The 17,296-nt window shown below is 57.5% G+C and overlaps 1 protein-coding gene across 19 annotated transcripts in view; it reads left to right on the top strand.

The window, feature by feature from the left end:
• The first annotated feature begins 807 nt into the window (after positions 1-807).
• JAKMIP3 (Janus kinase and microtubule interacting protein 3) overlaps positions 808-17,296 on the top strand; it is a 43,913-nt gene continuing 27,424 nt past the window's right edge. For all 19 annotated transcript variants that reach the window (XM_059899145.1, XM_059899150.1, XM_059899143.1 and 16 more), the window contains exons 1-2: positions 808-942; positions 15,222-15,719. In XM_059899145.1, coding sequence (XP_059755128.1) covers positions 808-942; positions 15,222-15,719 — 633 coding nt within the window. The remainder of the gene's footprint in view (positions 943-15,221; positions 15,720-17,296) is intronic.

Genomic DNA, 17,296 nt, shown 5'->3' with positions numbered 1-17,296 from the left:
GAAACTGAGGCACGGGCTGTCTCAGGGAATGAGTGCAGAGCAGGACTCAGCCTGCCTCTGCTTTTCCTCCAGGCAAAGCTGGTGGAGGCACCCGTTTCCCACACTTGCGCTGGCGCTAGGACACAGGAGGAGGGAGGGGGAGCCCCAGGCCTGGGGGCAGCGGATTCGGGCATGGGGCTGGGTGATGGATGAGCCGGCCCGGGGCGGGGCGCTGGCTCCCAGGGTGGTCCAGGGCACGTGCTCACCCGCTGAGGCGGCTCGGGCACCTGGGCTGAGGGTGTGACCCCTTCCGAGGTGAAATTTATAGGCCCCGTGGAGGGGCCCAGGGGTCCCAGCCGCCACTCCCTTTGGTGTTTCTAACCCACTGTTACCATCAGGCTGCCACACACCCTTGTGTGAAAGGCGGGCCTTAACTTTGGATCCCCGGTGTCTTATTCCAAAGGGGCAAAGAGCAAACGTTTATTAAGCGCTGGTTACATGTGAGGCAGGGGACTTGCTCTTGCTTTGGTGGGGGGGGGGGGGGTCCTCGTCAGGGGTGCTGGGCAGAGCGCAGAAGGCCCCTGCGGTCCGGGGCTGTGACCTGGCGGGCGGTCAGGCCGGCACCCTCAGGGCAGCGCGGGGCCAGCCGTGACCCTGCCCACCCTGCCCGCCCTGCCCGCGGCCCCGCGCTCAGGCCGGCCACAGCCTGCTCACCAGGTGTGCTTTCTCTCCAGGTGAGTGAGAAAATGTAGCGGAGCCCCAGCTCGGCGCGCACAGCCCAGCCCGGACGAGCGGCCCGCCCCGAGCGCCCCTCGGGTCACCCTCACCATGTCCAAGAAGGGCGCGGGCGGCCGAAGCAAGGCGGACAAGGCAGAGGTCCTCGCAGCGCTGCAGGCCGCCAACGAGGAGCTGCGGGCCAAGCTCACCGACATCCAGATCGAGCTGCAGCAGGAGAAGAGCAAGGTGGGCCCCCCGTGCCCCCCACCGCCTCTCCACGCCTTCCCGGGCCCCCAGGGTCTGCCCAGAGCGGGGTGGAGCCAGATCTCTGCAGATGTGCCAGCCCAGGGGGTCCCTGGGTCCCAGCGGCTCTCAAGGCAGCTCGGGAGCACAGACAGCTCTGGGGAGGGGGCTCCAGACCCACAGGGGAGCGTGCGGACATGGGCCTGACCCCGTGGGAGCAGCCCTGGTCCTCAGCGTGTGGGCCGAGGGGCCTTGTCCAACCGCACCGTCCCTGGAACGGTGCTGCTTCCCCCTGAACCGTTCACAGTGGAATTTAACCCAAATATAACAGCCCCAAAGCAAACAGCCAGGCCCTGGGCTCAAGGCTTCCAGGTGTTGGGAGGCAGCTCTCCTAACCGACCCACTAGGAAACGTGGGTCCCAGACCCCAGCGGGCCCTACCTGGGCAGCCCTGTGATGACCCCCTGCCCCGGCACCCAGCCCTCGGGGGTCCTTGCAGCCTGCAGGGAAGGCTGGGCTCGTGCTACGGCTGAGGGGGTCCTGGTCAGAGGATGCCCTCCCCGCTCAGCGCATGGCCAGGCCCGGGGGGCCGTCCCCTGACCCACACTTCCCTCCCTGTCTGTCACCTCTGTCCTCTCCTCGCTCCCCACCCAGGAGCCACTAGGAAGTACATGGGCTCTTGGGAAGGAGATGCAAAGAAGAGAAAATCTGGGGAGAGGGAGGCGTGGGGAGGGGGGAAGGGGAGAACGCCAGGGCAGGCTTCTCCCCCGGAGGGTTTGAAAGGTCCCTGGCTGTGGTCTGGCCGACATAACGGCCCCCCAGCCTTGCCCTCCTGGGAGGCCCGGTCGGGGAGGGAGTCACGGGAGGTGGGGGCCAGCTGCTTCGCAACCTGCTGGTTAAATCACAAGAGGAATGGTATTTTGTGACATGTGATGATTATATGGAACTCAGATTTCACTGTCAGTAGATAAGTCGTTAGGACCCAGCCCCGCCCGTTCATTTACACATCGTCTGCAGCTTAGTAACAGCAGCGCCAGCTGAGCCACAAGGCCTGAAATACTTAGTGCGTGGCCCTTTACAGAAAAAGCGTGCCGGCCGGTCCTGGTCACCTCCCTCCCTCCTAGGTCCCCTGCTCTGTGAAAGGGGACAGAGACAGCTCCGGGCACAGGGCCTCCAGCACGGACACTAGAAGGCGGCTGTCACAGTGACCACGTGGCCGCTCCCGTGGCCAGGCCACCTCGCGGGGCCTGCAGGAGAGTCAGAGCCTGCTGAGCGCCCGCGGTGAGGACCCAGGGAGTTGGGGAGCATCAGTGCAGCACCTGCTCTGTGCCAGGTGGTCGCAGAGCCAGCAAGGACAGCCCAAGGGGCCCCGGCACGCTGCCTGGCTGGAGCACGGGGCGAAGGCACGAACATCAGTGGCCTGGGACGGAGAGTTGTCCCCGGACGCAGAGAGCATCTGTTCCGTGCCCTAGAGGCACGTGGGCGCTCCGAGCGTCTCGTCCTGACCAGACTGTAGGGGCTGCGAGGCCACGCCCCGGGCATCACTCTGGCCCTCCCCCTCCCCCGTTTGCAGATGAAAGAGAAGAGGGCCGACTTGTTAGGAACCTAATGATAATGAAACCCTTTGTTTTACTGGGTAAAAATATAATAGCAATTGTCTTTTCAATGCAAAGAAACGCCACGTGATAGAAATCACTAAGTAATAGTACTTTTGCCCGAATCTCCAGAGTCTGTCTACCGCTTACAGCAGCAACATACATATTCCATGTGCAGCTTTATCAAAACCCATCCGTCCTGCAGCAGCCCAAGGGGGCGTGTGCCGGCCCCTGGCTGGCCAACAGGCCGAGTCTGGCCGGGTCGGAGCTCACAGCTCTCCCTGGTGGCAGACAAGAGCCCTGGGCCTGGCATCAGAGGCCCTGTTATTTATACAAGGTGTACTTACTGTCTTTTGAGAAGATGATATAACCTCTTGGTTCAAAACTCCAAAGGAAGAGAAGAAAAGGCCCAGCATCAGGGAGGCTCTCTTCTTCGAGTCCACACCCAGGTCACCTCCCAGAGGGGTTCAAGTTACAGTTTCTTGAACGCACCTGTGTGTCTCTTTTTAAAGCATAAATGACACACGCTTCTGAGTCCCTTTTTCTTCTCCCCTTCAGCGTGTGTCTGGGAGGCTGGAGCTCTCGAGGGTTCCTTCATCCCACTCACATGGTCCAGCACATGTGGCAGCCCTGTGGTGAACACCCCTGTCTGCGTGTCCTGGACCACATGTGCAAGAGCGTGTGTGCTTGCAGTGTGACAGTGACCACAGCAGGGCCCATGAGAATGCAGAGGGCCCTTCGGGGAGGTGGACGCAGTCGGAAGCTCCAGGACTCAGATCCATGTCGAATCCACGCTGGGCTGGGTTTACTGCCCGAATGCAGGCTGCTCTGGCCGCACCAGCCTGTCAGCGTTCCTTCCTACAGGCACCCTCATTGCCCCGGCTAGAAAAGGACTCTGTTATCTTTTTTACCTCTGCCTGTGGTTCTTTCTAGTTAAGGCCCCTTAGGCTGTGGTTTCCAGACTTCACTGTGCATCAGAGTTTCCTGTGACTCTTGTTGAAAACACAAGACCCTAAAAGACAACCTCCTAAATGGGAGAAAATATTTGCGAATGTTATGAGCGATAAGGGGTTAATACCCAAAATATATAAACAGCTCGTACAACTCAACATCAAAAAAACACACAACGTGATTTTAAAATGTGCAGAAGAACTGAATAGACGTTTTTCTAAAGAGGAAGTGCAGATGGCCAGCAAGTATATGAAAAGATGCTCAACATCACTAATCCTAAGGGAATCAAATCCAAACCACAGTGAGATATCACCTTACGCCTGTCAGAATGGCCATCATCAAAAAGAACACAAATAACAAATGTTGGTGAGGATGTGGAGAAAAGGGAGCCCTTGTGCACTGTTGGTACGAAAGCAAATTGGTGCAGCCACTACGGAAAACAGTATTGATGTTTCTCAAAAAACTAGAAATAGAACTACCATATGACCCAGCAATTCCACTCCTGGGTATATATCTGAAAAAAAAAAAAAAACCAAAAACACTAATTTGAAAAGACACATGCACGCCAATGTTCATAGCAGCATTATTTACAATTTCCAAGGTATGGAAGAAACCTAAGTGTCCATCAACAGACGAATGAATAAAGAAGATGTGGTACATATATGCACAATGGAATATTACTCAGCCATAAAAAAGAACGAAATTTTTCCATTTGCAGCAACATGGATACACTTGGAAGGCATTATGCTAAGTGAAATAAGCCAGACAGAGAAAGACAAATACCATTTGACATTGCTTGTATGTGAAGTCTAAAAAATACAACAAACTAGTGAATATAATGAAAAAGAAGCAGACTTTCAGATGAAGATAACAAACTAGTGGTTACCAGTAGGGAGAGGGCCAAGGGGAGGGTCAAGATAGGGGTAGGAGATTAAGACGTACAAACTATTATGTATAACATAAATAAACTGCAAGGATATATTGTACAACACAGGGAATGTAGTCAATATTTTATAACTATAAATGGAATATAACCTTTAAAAATTGCAAATCACTGTATTGTACCCCTGTAACTTAGATAATATTGTACAGCAACCATACTTCAATTAAAAAAGGAGAAGAGAGGAAAAGCCCCACAGGCCCACGGCCTCACCTTCTGCAGAATTGAGCTCTCCGAGCCCCAGCTGCTCTGAAGCCTCCGCTTTGGGCTTCGCTGCTGAGAGCTATGTCCCCGCAGGTGTGGCCATCAGTCCACCGGGTCCTGCTGCCACCCCTCTCCTCTCCCCACCCTTCTGCCCCCCCCCCCCCGCCTCCTGGCTGAGCTGGAGTGTGGGGTGGAGGGAACAGTGCCCCAGGGGCTGAGGGGGGACGTGCCATCCCAGGGAGCGCTGGCTTTCCTGCAGGAAGACACACCCAGGTGGTGTAGTAGGTGATGACCCCTCATTTCTTTGCTCAGCCTCCAGGGCCTGTGGCTGGCCCAGAGCAGGTGTGGGGGGCAGTGGAAAGGAGTAGGAGGGGTACAGGTAGACCAGGAACGCAGGCCCGGCCACGAGACCTGAGGACATTCTCTGAGCCCTGCGTCATTACCTGCCCCCGCCCGGCCTCCTGGCTCCCGCTGGTGCCTCCCAGCCAGACCTGCACGTTCCCAGCCAAACAGCATTTAGAACATTCTAGATTTTTTTAAAATTGTATTTATTTATTTATTTTTGGCTGCGTTGGGTCTTCGCTGCTGCATGCAGGCTTCTCATTGCAGTGGCTTCTCTTGTTGCGGAGCACGGGCTCTATGCACGCGGGCTTCAGTAGTTGTGACTCACAGGCTTCAGTAGTTGTGGCTCGTGGGCTCTAGAGCGTGGGCTCAGCAGTCGTGGCACACGGGCTCTAGAGCGCAGGCTCAGTAGTTGTGGCGCACGGGTTTAGTTGGTCTGTGGCATGTGAGATCTTCCCGGACCAGGGCTCGAACCCGTGTCCCCTGTGTTGGCAGGCGGATTCTTAACCACTGCGCCACCAGGCGAGTCCCAGCATTCTAGATTTTAAAAAGTGTGTGTGTGTGCGTGTGCATGTGTGTACAGGTACCTGCCACCCGGCATTAGCACGTGCTGTCATTTTGGATTTGAAGATGAATGAGCCAGAAGCTGGCAGACCCGCTGCCCGCCCTTATTTCCCCCGCACGGTCCTGGGTCCGAGCCCAGCCTCGCCCCACACCCACCAGGAGGCCTGGGCCTCCCTGAGACCGAGAGCAATGGCTCTGGTCCCACAGGGCAGCCGTCATGAGGATGTGGGCTCAGACATGGGCTCAGCTCACGTGAGGTGTTCAGTGGCCCCTGACGCGGCACCCAGGGTGGGGGTCCTCGGTTTCCATCACTCCATCCCCCTGGTGGGCGGTGAGCTGGGAGCAGCTCCTGATTTCCTTCCCAGTGCAGGGCCTACACAGCGTGGGAACTGCCTGCCGTGTTTCCTCTTCGGTACTTACCTGCGTTTCCCTCCTCTCCCTGCCGTCAGTCCAGTAAATAGAAGATGCGTCTGTGTTATCCTTGGAGTCTCTCCCGGGAGGGCGTCTCCTGCTGTGGCCACGAGCAGGGCTGCACCAGGACCACAGGCAGCTCCCGGGGAATCTCCTCGGTTCTGTCTGCTCAGCCTAGAGACGGACACTTTACCCCAAACACGCGGTGGGTGGTGGGTGCCTACGCCCTGGCCAAGTGGGGAATAAGATGCGAATTCGATCTTTACGGCAAATGCTAACGACGTCCGCCCTCGCCATCCTTCTGAAGTCTTCGCATGTGTTAACGTCATTGTTATAACCGCAGGACAAATGTGTGCGGCCAGCTCCGTGGACTTGGAGCCTCCGTCCAGTTTCCAACACATTCCAGATGCTCCTGCAGCACCCAAGGAGGAGGGCCTGGCTCTGGACCTCATGATGGAAGCGGGTGGACGGCCGGAGGGACCCTTCCCTAGCCCCCAAGGGCCTGGACAGAACAGGGGTGGAGGCTCTCATGCCCCAGGGGTGGTGAAGGCGGCCTCAGGACCGGGCGCCAGCTCCCTCCTCTTCCTTATTAGGGACTCAACACCTCGTCTTGCAGGTTGCGGTTTCCAGGGTCAAGAATGTCCCTGTGGAGCATGGAGAGACGCCAATGTACGTGGCAGCCGCGGGCTAAGCATTGCGGATTTCAGGCGCATGGTTAGTTCATCACCGAGGAGGACGTGCAGGAATTGAGACTCGACAGCAAAGAATGAAATAATTTAAATAAAAACAGGCCTCTTCTGCTGCCAGGGTGCTGGAGATAAGTGGGACCAACTCGGATGGAGACCCTTCTGAAAAGAGGGAAGAGCTTAGCAGGGAGAAGCTCCAAGGGAAAGGCCTCTCGGAAGCCCCATCCAAGTTAACTCCACGTTGTCATAAAGAGGGGGAAGTACTGGGATCCTTGAAGCGGAAAGAAAAAAGAATCATAGCAACACGACGCCCCCGTGTCTCCGTCACCGGCTCAAGGAGGCTCCGGCTCTAGGCTGGGCACAGAGCAGCCCCTGCTGCCTGCACCCCTGGGTCCCTCCTACCAGCCGTGCCCCCAGCTTGGCCTGGAACCGTGTGTGAGGAACAGAGCAGACACACCCAAGTATTACACCTGCTGTTACGAAACACCCTAGTCCTAACTGGGAGGAGGAGACCCCATGGGGGGAACCCTGTGCTGAAGTCCAGCCACCCCCAGCTCCAGGCCATGGACGGCCACTCAGGAAGGACTTACTGAGCACCCTGCCCCCAGGACAACGTCCAGGTGGAGGAAGACATGTAAGAAACAGGAACTGGGCAGCCGGGCAGGGTACAGCCTACAAGCCGACATGCTGGGCGGTGGTGTGGTCACTCTGCTCAGCAATCAGGGAGGGCTTCCTGGAAGAGGTGGCCTTAAACCAGCCAGGACAGGGAAAGTGAGGAAGCGAAGGTGGGAACGAGGGGGACTCCCGTAATGCAACCGGCGGCCAGGAAGGGCAGCAGGAGAGGTGGCCCAGGGGTCAGGCCACAGAGGGCCATGCAGGTGGGAAGGGCCTAAAAATGTACTGTCTGGACCAGGACATTGGAGAGAGACCGAGACCCACAGGGGACCATGAACTTGGTTGACAGCTGCCTTCAGACTAGGTATGTCCTGGTCACCAGTTCAGCATATTTGTTACCGTTAAGTCATGTGAAAAAAGCGTGAAGGTCATTGTCTTTCCAAAGCTAGTGAGGTGGGTGATGTAGATGCCAGCGTGTTGCCTGTTTCACAATGAGGAGGGGTACAGCGGGGAAGCCGAGAGGGGGAGACGGAGAGCAGGGAGAGGATTCCACGCCGGCAGCGGGAGGCCATGTGCACGCGGGGCTGGGGCCCGAGGGCGCTGGGACGTCTGCCCTGTCCCTGGAGAGGAGTGGGTGGGACAACACGGGAGTGATCTCCAAATCTGCAAATCCCAGTTATGCCCCAAACTCCTGTGGGCAACCCCTTCCCCCCACACCCACACGGGAATGCTACGTCCTCGCAACAGCTCCAGGGGGCAGGCCGCAGACTTCGACTTCTCATCTCGGTGGACAGAGCCACTTGGGACCTTGTAGACAAAAAGACTGCAGAAAAGAACACACTGAAAAAAATAATGAGCCAGAGGAAGAATGCGTCCCCCTCCAGCTGATAACCTGGGAGACCAAGAAGCAGGACCAAGTGTTCAGGAACCTGGCCTGACATACGGAAGACCACAGGCAACTCACAGCGCCAGGGTGCATGAGGCTCGTGGGGAGTTGGGTCGCATCCATTTATTCAGAGGGAAGCTCTGTTACACGTGAATCAGGAGTGGGACTGCGCCCTTGTTCCGTCTGTACGCGCACCTGGGCCGAGGCACCTGGCCAGGGAGGGGGAGGGGCAACACCAAGCAGACCATCCGACGTGGGCAGGGCTGTGGGTTCTGCTCTAGTGTCTGTTCCCGAAATGGACCCCGACTGTAGAGCCGTCGTTGTTGGAGGTTGGCAGGAGATAATGTTTCTAGAAGTAAGACCACAGAGGAAAACATCCTTTTTTTTTTTTTTTGGATTTTTATTTTTATTTATTTACTTTATTTATTTATTTTTTTATACAGCAGGTTCTTATTAGTCATCCATTTTATACATATTAGTGTATACATGTCAATCCCAATCTCCCAATTCATCCCACCACCACCACCCCCTGCCCCCCACCACTTTTCCCCCTTGCCGTCCATACGTTTGTTCTCTACATCTGTGTCTCTATTTCTGCCCTGCTAACTGGTTCATCTGTACCATTTTTCTAGGTTCCACATATATGCGTTAGTATACAATATTTGTATATCTCTTTCTGACTTACTTCAATCTGTATGACAGTCTCTAGATCCATCCACATCTCTACAAATGACCCAGTTTCATTCCTTTTTATGGCTGAGTAATATTCCATTGTGTATATGTACCACATCTTCTTCATCCATTCGTCTGTCGATGGGCATTTAGGTTGCTTCCATTGCCTGGCTTTGTAAATAGTGTTGCAATGAACACTGGGGTGCATGTGTCTCTTTGAATTACGGTTTTCTCTGGGTATATGCCCAGTAGTGGGATTGCTGGGTCATATGGTAATTCTATTTTTAGTTTTTTAAGGAAGGAAAACATCCTTGCTGGTAGAAAAGTGATGTGTCTAAAAGTCGCTCGTGAGCAATGAAGTAGGATCCCTCCCAGGGGCACTGTTTTATCCATTCAGCTTAAACTTCTGTAGGCCCCGAGCTGTCTCCAGGGCCCTGCACGTTTGTTAACTGGCCTTTTTTTTTTTTTTAAGTATTTATTTATTTATTTTTGGCTGTGTTGGGTCTTCGTTTCTGCGCCAGGGCTTTCTCTAGTTGCGGCAAGCGGGGACCACTCTTCATCGCGGTGCACGGGCCTCTCACTATCGCGGCCTCTCTTGTTGCGGAGCACAGGCTCCAGACGTGCAGGCTCAGTAGTTGTGGCTCACGGGCCCAGCTGCTCCGCGGCACATGGGATTCTCCCAGACCAGGACTCGAACCCGTGTCCCCTGCATTGGCAGGCAGATTCTCAACCACTGCGCCACCAGGGAAGCCCTGTTAACTGGCCTTTGAGAGCTCCAAATGTTTGCGGCATTACAAGTGGTGGCCGTTTCCACCCAGAAACGGGTGTTGCATGGACCGCGCCAGAGCCCTGGGACCACGAGGCACGAAGCTCTTGGCCGCAGTGCCCAGTGCACCCTGCTGCCCGGCACTGAGCGTGAAGTGCAGGGCGCACCTGTGGCCGGTCCGACGCTGCCATTAAAGAGATGCACCTTCTTTCTGCAACTTAAATCAGCAACAGCACAATCTCAGCTTTTAAACGTAATTTGATTCTGATACCTTCTCTTCTCATGAATAACATCTGACAAACTTGACAAACAGCATCTCCATTCTGTTCAGCAGTTTGTTGGTGGAGGACCGTGTCCCCAGGCTCTGTCTTTCCGGCATAACGACTGCCCGTCACTCGCAGGGACGTCCCGGTCAAGACCGTGCGTGTGGCCGCCCTGTCCTGTGACGCCTGCTCTGTGCCACGTCTGTGCTGGTCACGAGCCGGGCGTGGTCCATCCTCGTGGGGCTGTGGTCTGGCCTGAGCATTGAAGCCGGTCTTGACCAAGGACGGTAGCACGGTGGTGTCCACCGCTGCTGAAACAGCCGACCTGCGAGCTGCCTGGGCCATTTCTTTCTAAGAGCAGGTCTGAGCCATTTGGCTAGTCGGCTGGGTGGGGTCCCGCCGTGCCGGCACCCCACCCGCTGGGAAAAGGCTGCCTCGGCCCCATGTGGGACTCGCCAGTGTCCCCCCGCCTCCAGCCCCAAGGTTCTTGTTCTTGTCCAGTTTCCAGGTCTGCCCTGATGCTGTCTGGAGTCCCCTCCTCTGCCCCTGAAGAGTCCCAGGCCCGTGGTGGCCTGCTGGGCCCTGGTCCAGCCCCCATCACTCCCACTTCGCACGGGGCCGCAGCACCAGGGCTCCCACCACAGGCTGACCCCGAGGTCCCGTGAGGGGAAGGTAGGAACATCCATCAGAAGCACATCCGGACGTCCAGCCATTCCATACGGTCGGGCTGCCGTCTGTTTTCACCTGGCAGAGGGGCTCGCTGGGCCTCACGGGATGGGACCCGATTCCGGGCAGACGTGAGTGGGAGGAGGGCATCCTCAACCCTTTTATTGGATGCGGCAGAACAACTGGTTTTAACTGTCCTTCTCACACATTTCACAGCCCCAGAGAGCACACCACAGCTAGGGTTCCACAACCCGTGTGTGCGCGTGAATGTACACGTGTCTGTGTGTGTACACACGTGTACATGTGTGAGGACAGGTGTACGTGTGTGTGTGTGTGTGTGTGTGTGTGTGTGTGTGTGTGTGTATTGGGGCCTGTCTGGAGTGATCGGCAGAACTAACGGGCCTGGCCCCGCGTTCCTGGGGTTCCCGCAGCCCTCCCAGCTCTCCCCAGACTTCCTGTTAGACCCCCGGGGTGGAGCCACGACGACTCTCCTCCTTGGCCTCACCTCAGACTCACCTGGACAGGAAATTTAAAAGGAGTCCCAAGGCCCAGGCCACCCCTTGCCCCACGACAATATGTCATCATGTTGGGGTGTGAGATGCAGGCGCCCGTGTTTTTTAAAGCTTCCCTGGTGCTGCCGTGCAATCAAGGTGAGACCCACTTGCCCGAAGGGTCTTGGCCCAGAAAAATTCTTCTCTGCATCGGAGACCGTGGGTTAATTTCCAGAAGTTCAATGAGAACTTTGGAGTTTGGAGGAGAAGCTGTTTATTCACATGCAGGTTTGTGGAGCAGACAGGGTTCCCCAGGGAGGAGGAATCCTGACGACAAACCCACCCTCCCTCCATCCTCCCCCTCCCCCTCCCCCTCCCTCCATCCTCCCCCTCCCCCTCCCTCCATCCTCCCCCTCCCCCTCCTCCTCCCTCCCCCCACCCCCTCCCTCCCTCCTCCTCCCTCCCCCCTCCCTCCCTCTTCCCTCCGACTCCCCTGCCCCCTCCTCTTACCCAAGTGAACTTCGCTCTGAAAGGGAAAAGAGACAGGCCAGTCTGTGAACAAGGCAGTGAGGGGGAAACGTGCTGAAAGATAATGATAAAAACGGGTGCTTATTTGCAGGAGTTTATGGTCTGCAAGCAGGTTCCTGTGCTTTTCTTACTTCCAGCCTCTGAGGAGGGTACAGTGAGGCCGAGGTTATCACAGAGCTGCTGGGAGCTCCTAAAAAGTTCTGCGTCATGGACAGCTGTTTGAGCTCAGGGATCTGGGTCATGTCGGTTGATCTTCAATTTTCAGTGCTATTTGGGGCCAGGAGCCTTTGACCCCCTCCTCCCCAGCACGCTGTGTCGTGTGACCTCTGCTCACTGCCTCTACTCTGCCCCTTTCCCCCCCCCCCACCCGCTGGAGCCGCACACCTGTGCACACCTGCACACACCTGCGCACACCTGCGCACACCCTGCGTGCCCGCCATCAGCCGGTCTCCGTGGCCAGGGGAGCTTGTCGGTTCGGCCCAGACACTAAGGGAAGGAACTCACCGCCCCTTAGTGGACGGAGCCTCAGAGAGGAGAGGAGCAGTGAGCGCGTGGCAGAGGCAAGTACCGGTGCACTCACGGGCGCCTCCTGGCTGGGCTCCGAGGAAGCCACCGGACTGGTCCTCATGGTCGGTGCCTTTGCTCAGAACTGCAAGTGAGTGAGCCCAGCTGGGCGCCAATTCCCAGCCGCAGAAGCGTCTCCCGGGACCCTCACTCGTTCTGCTTGTTCTTCTGTCCTTCAGCTGCCAGAGCCCTTCCTGTCCAGCTTCCAGTAACCACGGTGGCCGTCGTGGAGGCAGGGGATCCAAAGGGAGCCCAGCCGTGCTGTTGGCTCTGTCAGAGCCAATTGTTCCAGTAGCGTCGGGGCTGCTACGGGGACGGGCAGGGAGGCCGGGAGGCCGGGAGGCAGGGAGGTCGGGAGGCCGGCCCCATGTCGGCTCGCCAGGCCTTTCGTGCAAGTCTGATGTGGGCTCTGGCAGACACCTATTCCGCAACAGGGTCACGGGCACTGGACCGAAGGATAACCACAGGCGGGAGTAGTCTCCATTTTCACTCCACACGGCTTAGCTCAGAGTCAGGGTTAAACCCCGTCTAACCCTGAACCGTTCTGCTGATATCTCTCTCTCCTCCACTCTCTCTCTCTCTGCTCCAGACAAAACAAAAAACAAAACACACCTCTATGATACATGCTATGTCATTTTTCTTTTCTCTGCTGGTTCCCATCCAAGAGGGGGTCCTGAAGGTGGGTGTTACGTCATCCATCAAGGGGAGAGGAGCTGGGCTCTGGATCTCAGATGCGGGTGGCGCTTCTGGTTCCACCACGTCCAGCTTCAGGACCCACTCTGCCGACCCTCCGCACCCCACCCGCTGTCAGCTTCAGGACCCACTCTGCCGACCCTCCGCACCCCACCCGCTGTCAGCTTCAGGACCCACTCTGCCGACCCTCCGCACCCCACCCGCTGTCAGCTTCAGGACCCACTCTGCCGACCCTCCGCACCCCACCCGCTGTCAGCTTCAGGACCCACTCTGCCGACCCTCCGCACCCCACCCGCTGTCAGCTTCAGGACCCACTCTGCCGACCCTCCGCACCCCACCCGCTGTCAGCTTCAGGACCCACTCTGCCGACCCTCCGCACCCCACCCGCTGTAGGGCCGGCAGCACCTCCCGCCCTGTGCGGGTTCTGAAATGGCACGAGGGGCTCCCCTAGAGAGTCACCACCCCACACGACTGAGACATACCCCCCCTCCAAATCTTGCTTTTCTGGGTGTCTTGAACTCAATTTAAACTGGACAAAAGGCAGATTCACTTAAATGGAAGATGAATAAATGTCTGTCTGCTCGAGGCTTTCAGCAATAGCCCAGCTCTCCAGGCAGAAACCCAAACAGCTGGGCCGGGCTCACTGTGCCCCGTGTGCCGCTGGGGACTTGTCAGGGGCCCCGGTTATTAGAGTTTCTGCAAGCATTGCAGGGTCTGAGCCATCCTAAGGGAAGGCTCGGGACCAAACCCCACTGGACGATAGGACTGCCCGTCGGGGTGCACCAGCTGAAGGAGTCAGCGTCCCAGGTCTGCTCTAAAGGGGGAGATAACAGAGGACAAGGTGGCCACGGCCCCCACCTGCTCCCGGGGAAGCCGGTCCTGGCAGGGGAGGCAGACAGCTCAGCCAGAGGGAGAGAAATAAGGCTCTTTCGGGAGTGACGACTGCTGTGAAGAAAGTGACACAAAGCAACGGGGTCGGTGCAGTGGGCCCGGGAGCTCCTGACCCCGCGAGTCTGCAGAGGCTGCCGACCGAGACCGCGGGAGACCACGGGAGACCACTCGGGGCTGAAGCTGGGCCGGGCCGGGCAGAGCAAGCCAGGAGGGTGGCAGCAGGCGCACGTCCAGGGGTCGTGGGGTCAGAGCCTACATGCCTCTGTGGGGAAAGAACACAAAGCTCAGGGCATGAGGCCCCATGGAGCGGGGCTGCGGCCCATCCCTCGTTCTCCCGCAAGGATGTGCCCCGTGGGTGGCACGGGGTCTTGCAGATGGCGCCCTCTTTCCTGGGGCTGGGAGATGGTGCTGCTTTTATTTTAAATGCACCGGGAGACAGACGGAGAAGAGGGTCACAGGGGGACCAGAGTGGTGAGCTGCGTGCTTCCTGAGCTCTCTCTGTGGAGAGTGGGTGGTGGGGAAGGGCGGTAGGAGGCGGCGGAGGCCTGGGGGCCATGGGGGGGCCAGGGAGGTGACAGACACGCGGTGCACCCTGCAGGTGGTGGTGGCAGGACTCGCTGACGGGTCTGGGGTGACGTGAACCGAGGACGACAGCCCCACTCGAGGGGCACGGACTGAGAACACATCTCTGAGGCTGGTGGGGGGAGCGAAGAGGCCCTTTGGACACGCTGAATGTGAGGAGTCCGTAGGGGGCTGCTCTTCTCAGGGTTCTGGCAGGAAGCGGGGGGCACCCTTGGTGTGTCTGGGGAGGGGTGGCAGGGCTGTGAGCTCAGGCGTGCCTCCAGTGGGCTCTTCCTGATTGTCTGCCCCTCGTCCCCATGTAGACCCGGGGCAAATCCAGATCCCAGCCATTCTTTCATCCCCTAAATAGATTTTGAGCGCCGGCTTCATGCCACATGGTGTGTCGTGGGGTCATTCAGCCAAGGTCAGAGCTTTCGGATGGAAATAAACCATTCAGTAAAAAAAACTGAGTGTCCCCCAAAATCTAGACATCAGACATCATGTAGACAGACAGTACAGCTGCCTAGATCGGTTTCTCCATTTGCCAAGAGTGTCACAGAAGGTAAGCGAGACGTCCCTTTGTTTGGGCTGAAGGGGGAGGGGCCGAGGCCATCTGGAGGGCAGGAGCCCGCACCCCCCCTGCTCCCCACGGGCTGTGCCCATTCCTCGGCCGATTCATTTGAGGTGAGGGTTTCACCCTCCCGCGCACCGCAGATTTCCGGGGGCCCGTGTGTCTGCGATTTTACTTTCCAGGCTAGCGGGGCTTCCGGGCTTGACACCTCTGGGTGCATGTTCACGCTGTCCACCAACAAGGCTGGATTCTGTTGTCGAGGCGTGTTTTAATGAGCCATCCTCGAATAGACGGTCGCTCCCACGTTTGCAAGAAAGACCACCTTTCCAAAACGTGCCCTTGGGTTTCAGCAAACGCGGAGCTTGGCTCCCAGACAATGGGCGTTGCAGAGCTTGGCTCACAGGCGTTGCTCTGGTGTTGCAGGTCAGCCGGGTGGAGAGGGAGAAGAACCAGGAGCTCAGGCAGGTGCGCGAGCACGAGCAGCACAAGAGCGCCGTCCTGCTCACCGAGCTCAAGAGCAAGCTGCACGAGGAGAAGATGAAGGAGCTGCAGGCCGTGCGGGAGACGCTGCTGCGGCAGCACGAGGCCGAGCTGCTGCGGGTCATCAAGGTCAAGGACGGCGAGAACCAGCGGCTTCAGGCGCTGCTGCACGCCCTGCGTGACGGCGCCCCCGACAAGGTGCGCACCGTGCTGCTGTCCGAGGCCAAGGAGGAGGCCAGGAAGGGCTTCGAGGTGGAGAAGGTGCGGATGCAGCAGGAGATCTCCGAGCTGAAGGGGGCCAAGAGGCAGGTGGAGGAGGCGCTGACGATGGTCGTCCAGGCCGACAAGGTCAAGGCCGCAGAGATCAGGAGCGTGTACCACCTGCACCAGGAGGAGATCTGCCGCATCAAGAAGGAGTGTGAGCGGGAGGTCCGCCGGCTGGTATGTGCGGGCGGGGCGCGGGGCTGGGGAGGGGCACGGGGGGCGCGGGGCGCGGGGTGCGGGCAGCAGGGGCAAGGGGCGGGCCTGCTTCGGCCTCGCTCTCGGGCAGGGTCCCCTGCACGGCGCACCTCACACCCCTACGGTTGGTTTGCAGACTCCAGAGAGGCCAGGCTGCTAAAAACAGCGGGATGCGCTTCAGAACTCACCACAGTCAGCGCACCCCCAGGGCCCGGGAGGCTGCAGTCCTCTCCCCTCCGCCCACCCAGCTTTCCTTCCCAATTCCAACGTGGCCACAACACGGCACCTACAAAGGAACCCCCCTGTTTCCTGGAAAGGGTTTCTGAAAGGTTCCCCTTCTCACAGCCCCAAGTTAAGCTCAAGCCAGGCAGGGGCTAGTGTTTGATGGCATGAGTCCCACACTCCATAACTAGCAGGTTCTGTGGTCTGTGAGCTCACTGGACCCAGAGAGGCGAGACCAGAGGCCCACAGCTGATGGTCATGGGCCCCAGGCCCTCCTGACCTTCCCAAGCTGTGCACTGTCTGGGAAAGCGGCGCCCTTTGCAGGTCAGGAACTTCATCGGGTGCAGCCTCCTGGCTCCAGAGACCAGGTGCCCAATATATGCGTGTATATATATATGTGTATATATGTCTCTGTGTGTATATTTCACATATATATATCTTTCAGATGTATATCATTGAAGACATACATGCCTGATAGCAAGAAGACCAATACTTCCCTTTTGAGACCCCCCCCTCCCCACAAGAGTCCCACAGCTCCGCGTCCGTCTCACTTAGCCCAGTGGGGAGGGAATGGGCGGTGGGGTCACATTCCACCCACTGCATCTCCCGCCCCTTCCACCAGGTGTCGCTGTTGGAAGCCGGTCCACAAGGTGCCGCCCCGCCGGCATCAGGACCCAGCGCCCCTCCATCCACCTCAGCTACTCTTCCCAGAGCCCAACCATATTACAGAATATACAAAATAATTGTTTCCAGTTTTTATGGGATATAATGCACATACATCACTGTCTAGGTTTAAAGTGTACAACACGGCGGTTTGACTCACGTATGTGCGAAATGATTACCCCCAGGAGCTTAACATCCATCAGTTCATGGAGACACAATAAAAAGAAAAACCAAAAGAAAATTTAAAAATTTTTTTCCTTGTGATAAGAACTCTTAGGATCTACTGTATTAACAGCTTCCATATATTTCAATACATATCAAAGTTCTGTTTCTGTGCAATTTAAAGCAAATAATGAAAAACACACACGAAGTCTCAGCCGCGTGCCCAGCACACAGGAGGTGTTCCCAGAGCGAGGGCCACAGTGAGCGCCCGTTGCCGCCACCCGCGAGCCCAGCATCATGGCACAAACCTCCCTGCCAGGGCCCTTTCTCCGTTGCGGCGCTGCCCCCATGGTGCCCCCTTGCTTAACTGAGGCCCAGCATCTCCTCGACCTTCTCGTTTAGGCTCTAGCTGGTGAGAGCATCCTGGCCCCTAGACCCGGCTGTGGATTCAGGGGTAGCACCCGGCCCAGCTGTGCAGACATGTCTGAAGTGACCATGACTGAGGCCAAGAG

Source organism: Balaenoptera ricei, chromosome 16 (genome assembly GCF_028023285.1).
Source record: "Balaenoptera ricei isolate mBalRic1 chromosome 16, mBalRic1.hap2, whole genome shotgun sequence".
Classification (NCBI taxonomy): Eukaryota; Metazoa; Chordata; class Mammalia; order Artiodactyla; family Balaenopteridae; genus Balaenoptera; species Balaenoptera ricei.
The sequence above is the reverse complement of the archived record's forward strand: the minus strand, read 5'-3'. Positions and strand labels throughout refer to the sequence as shown.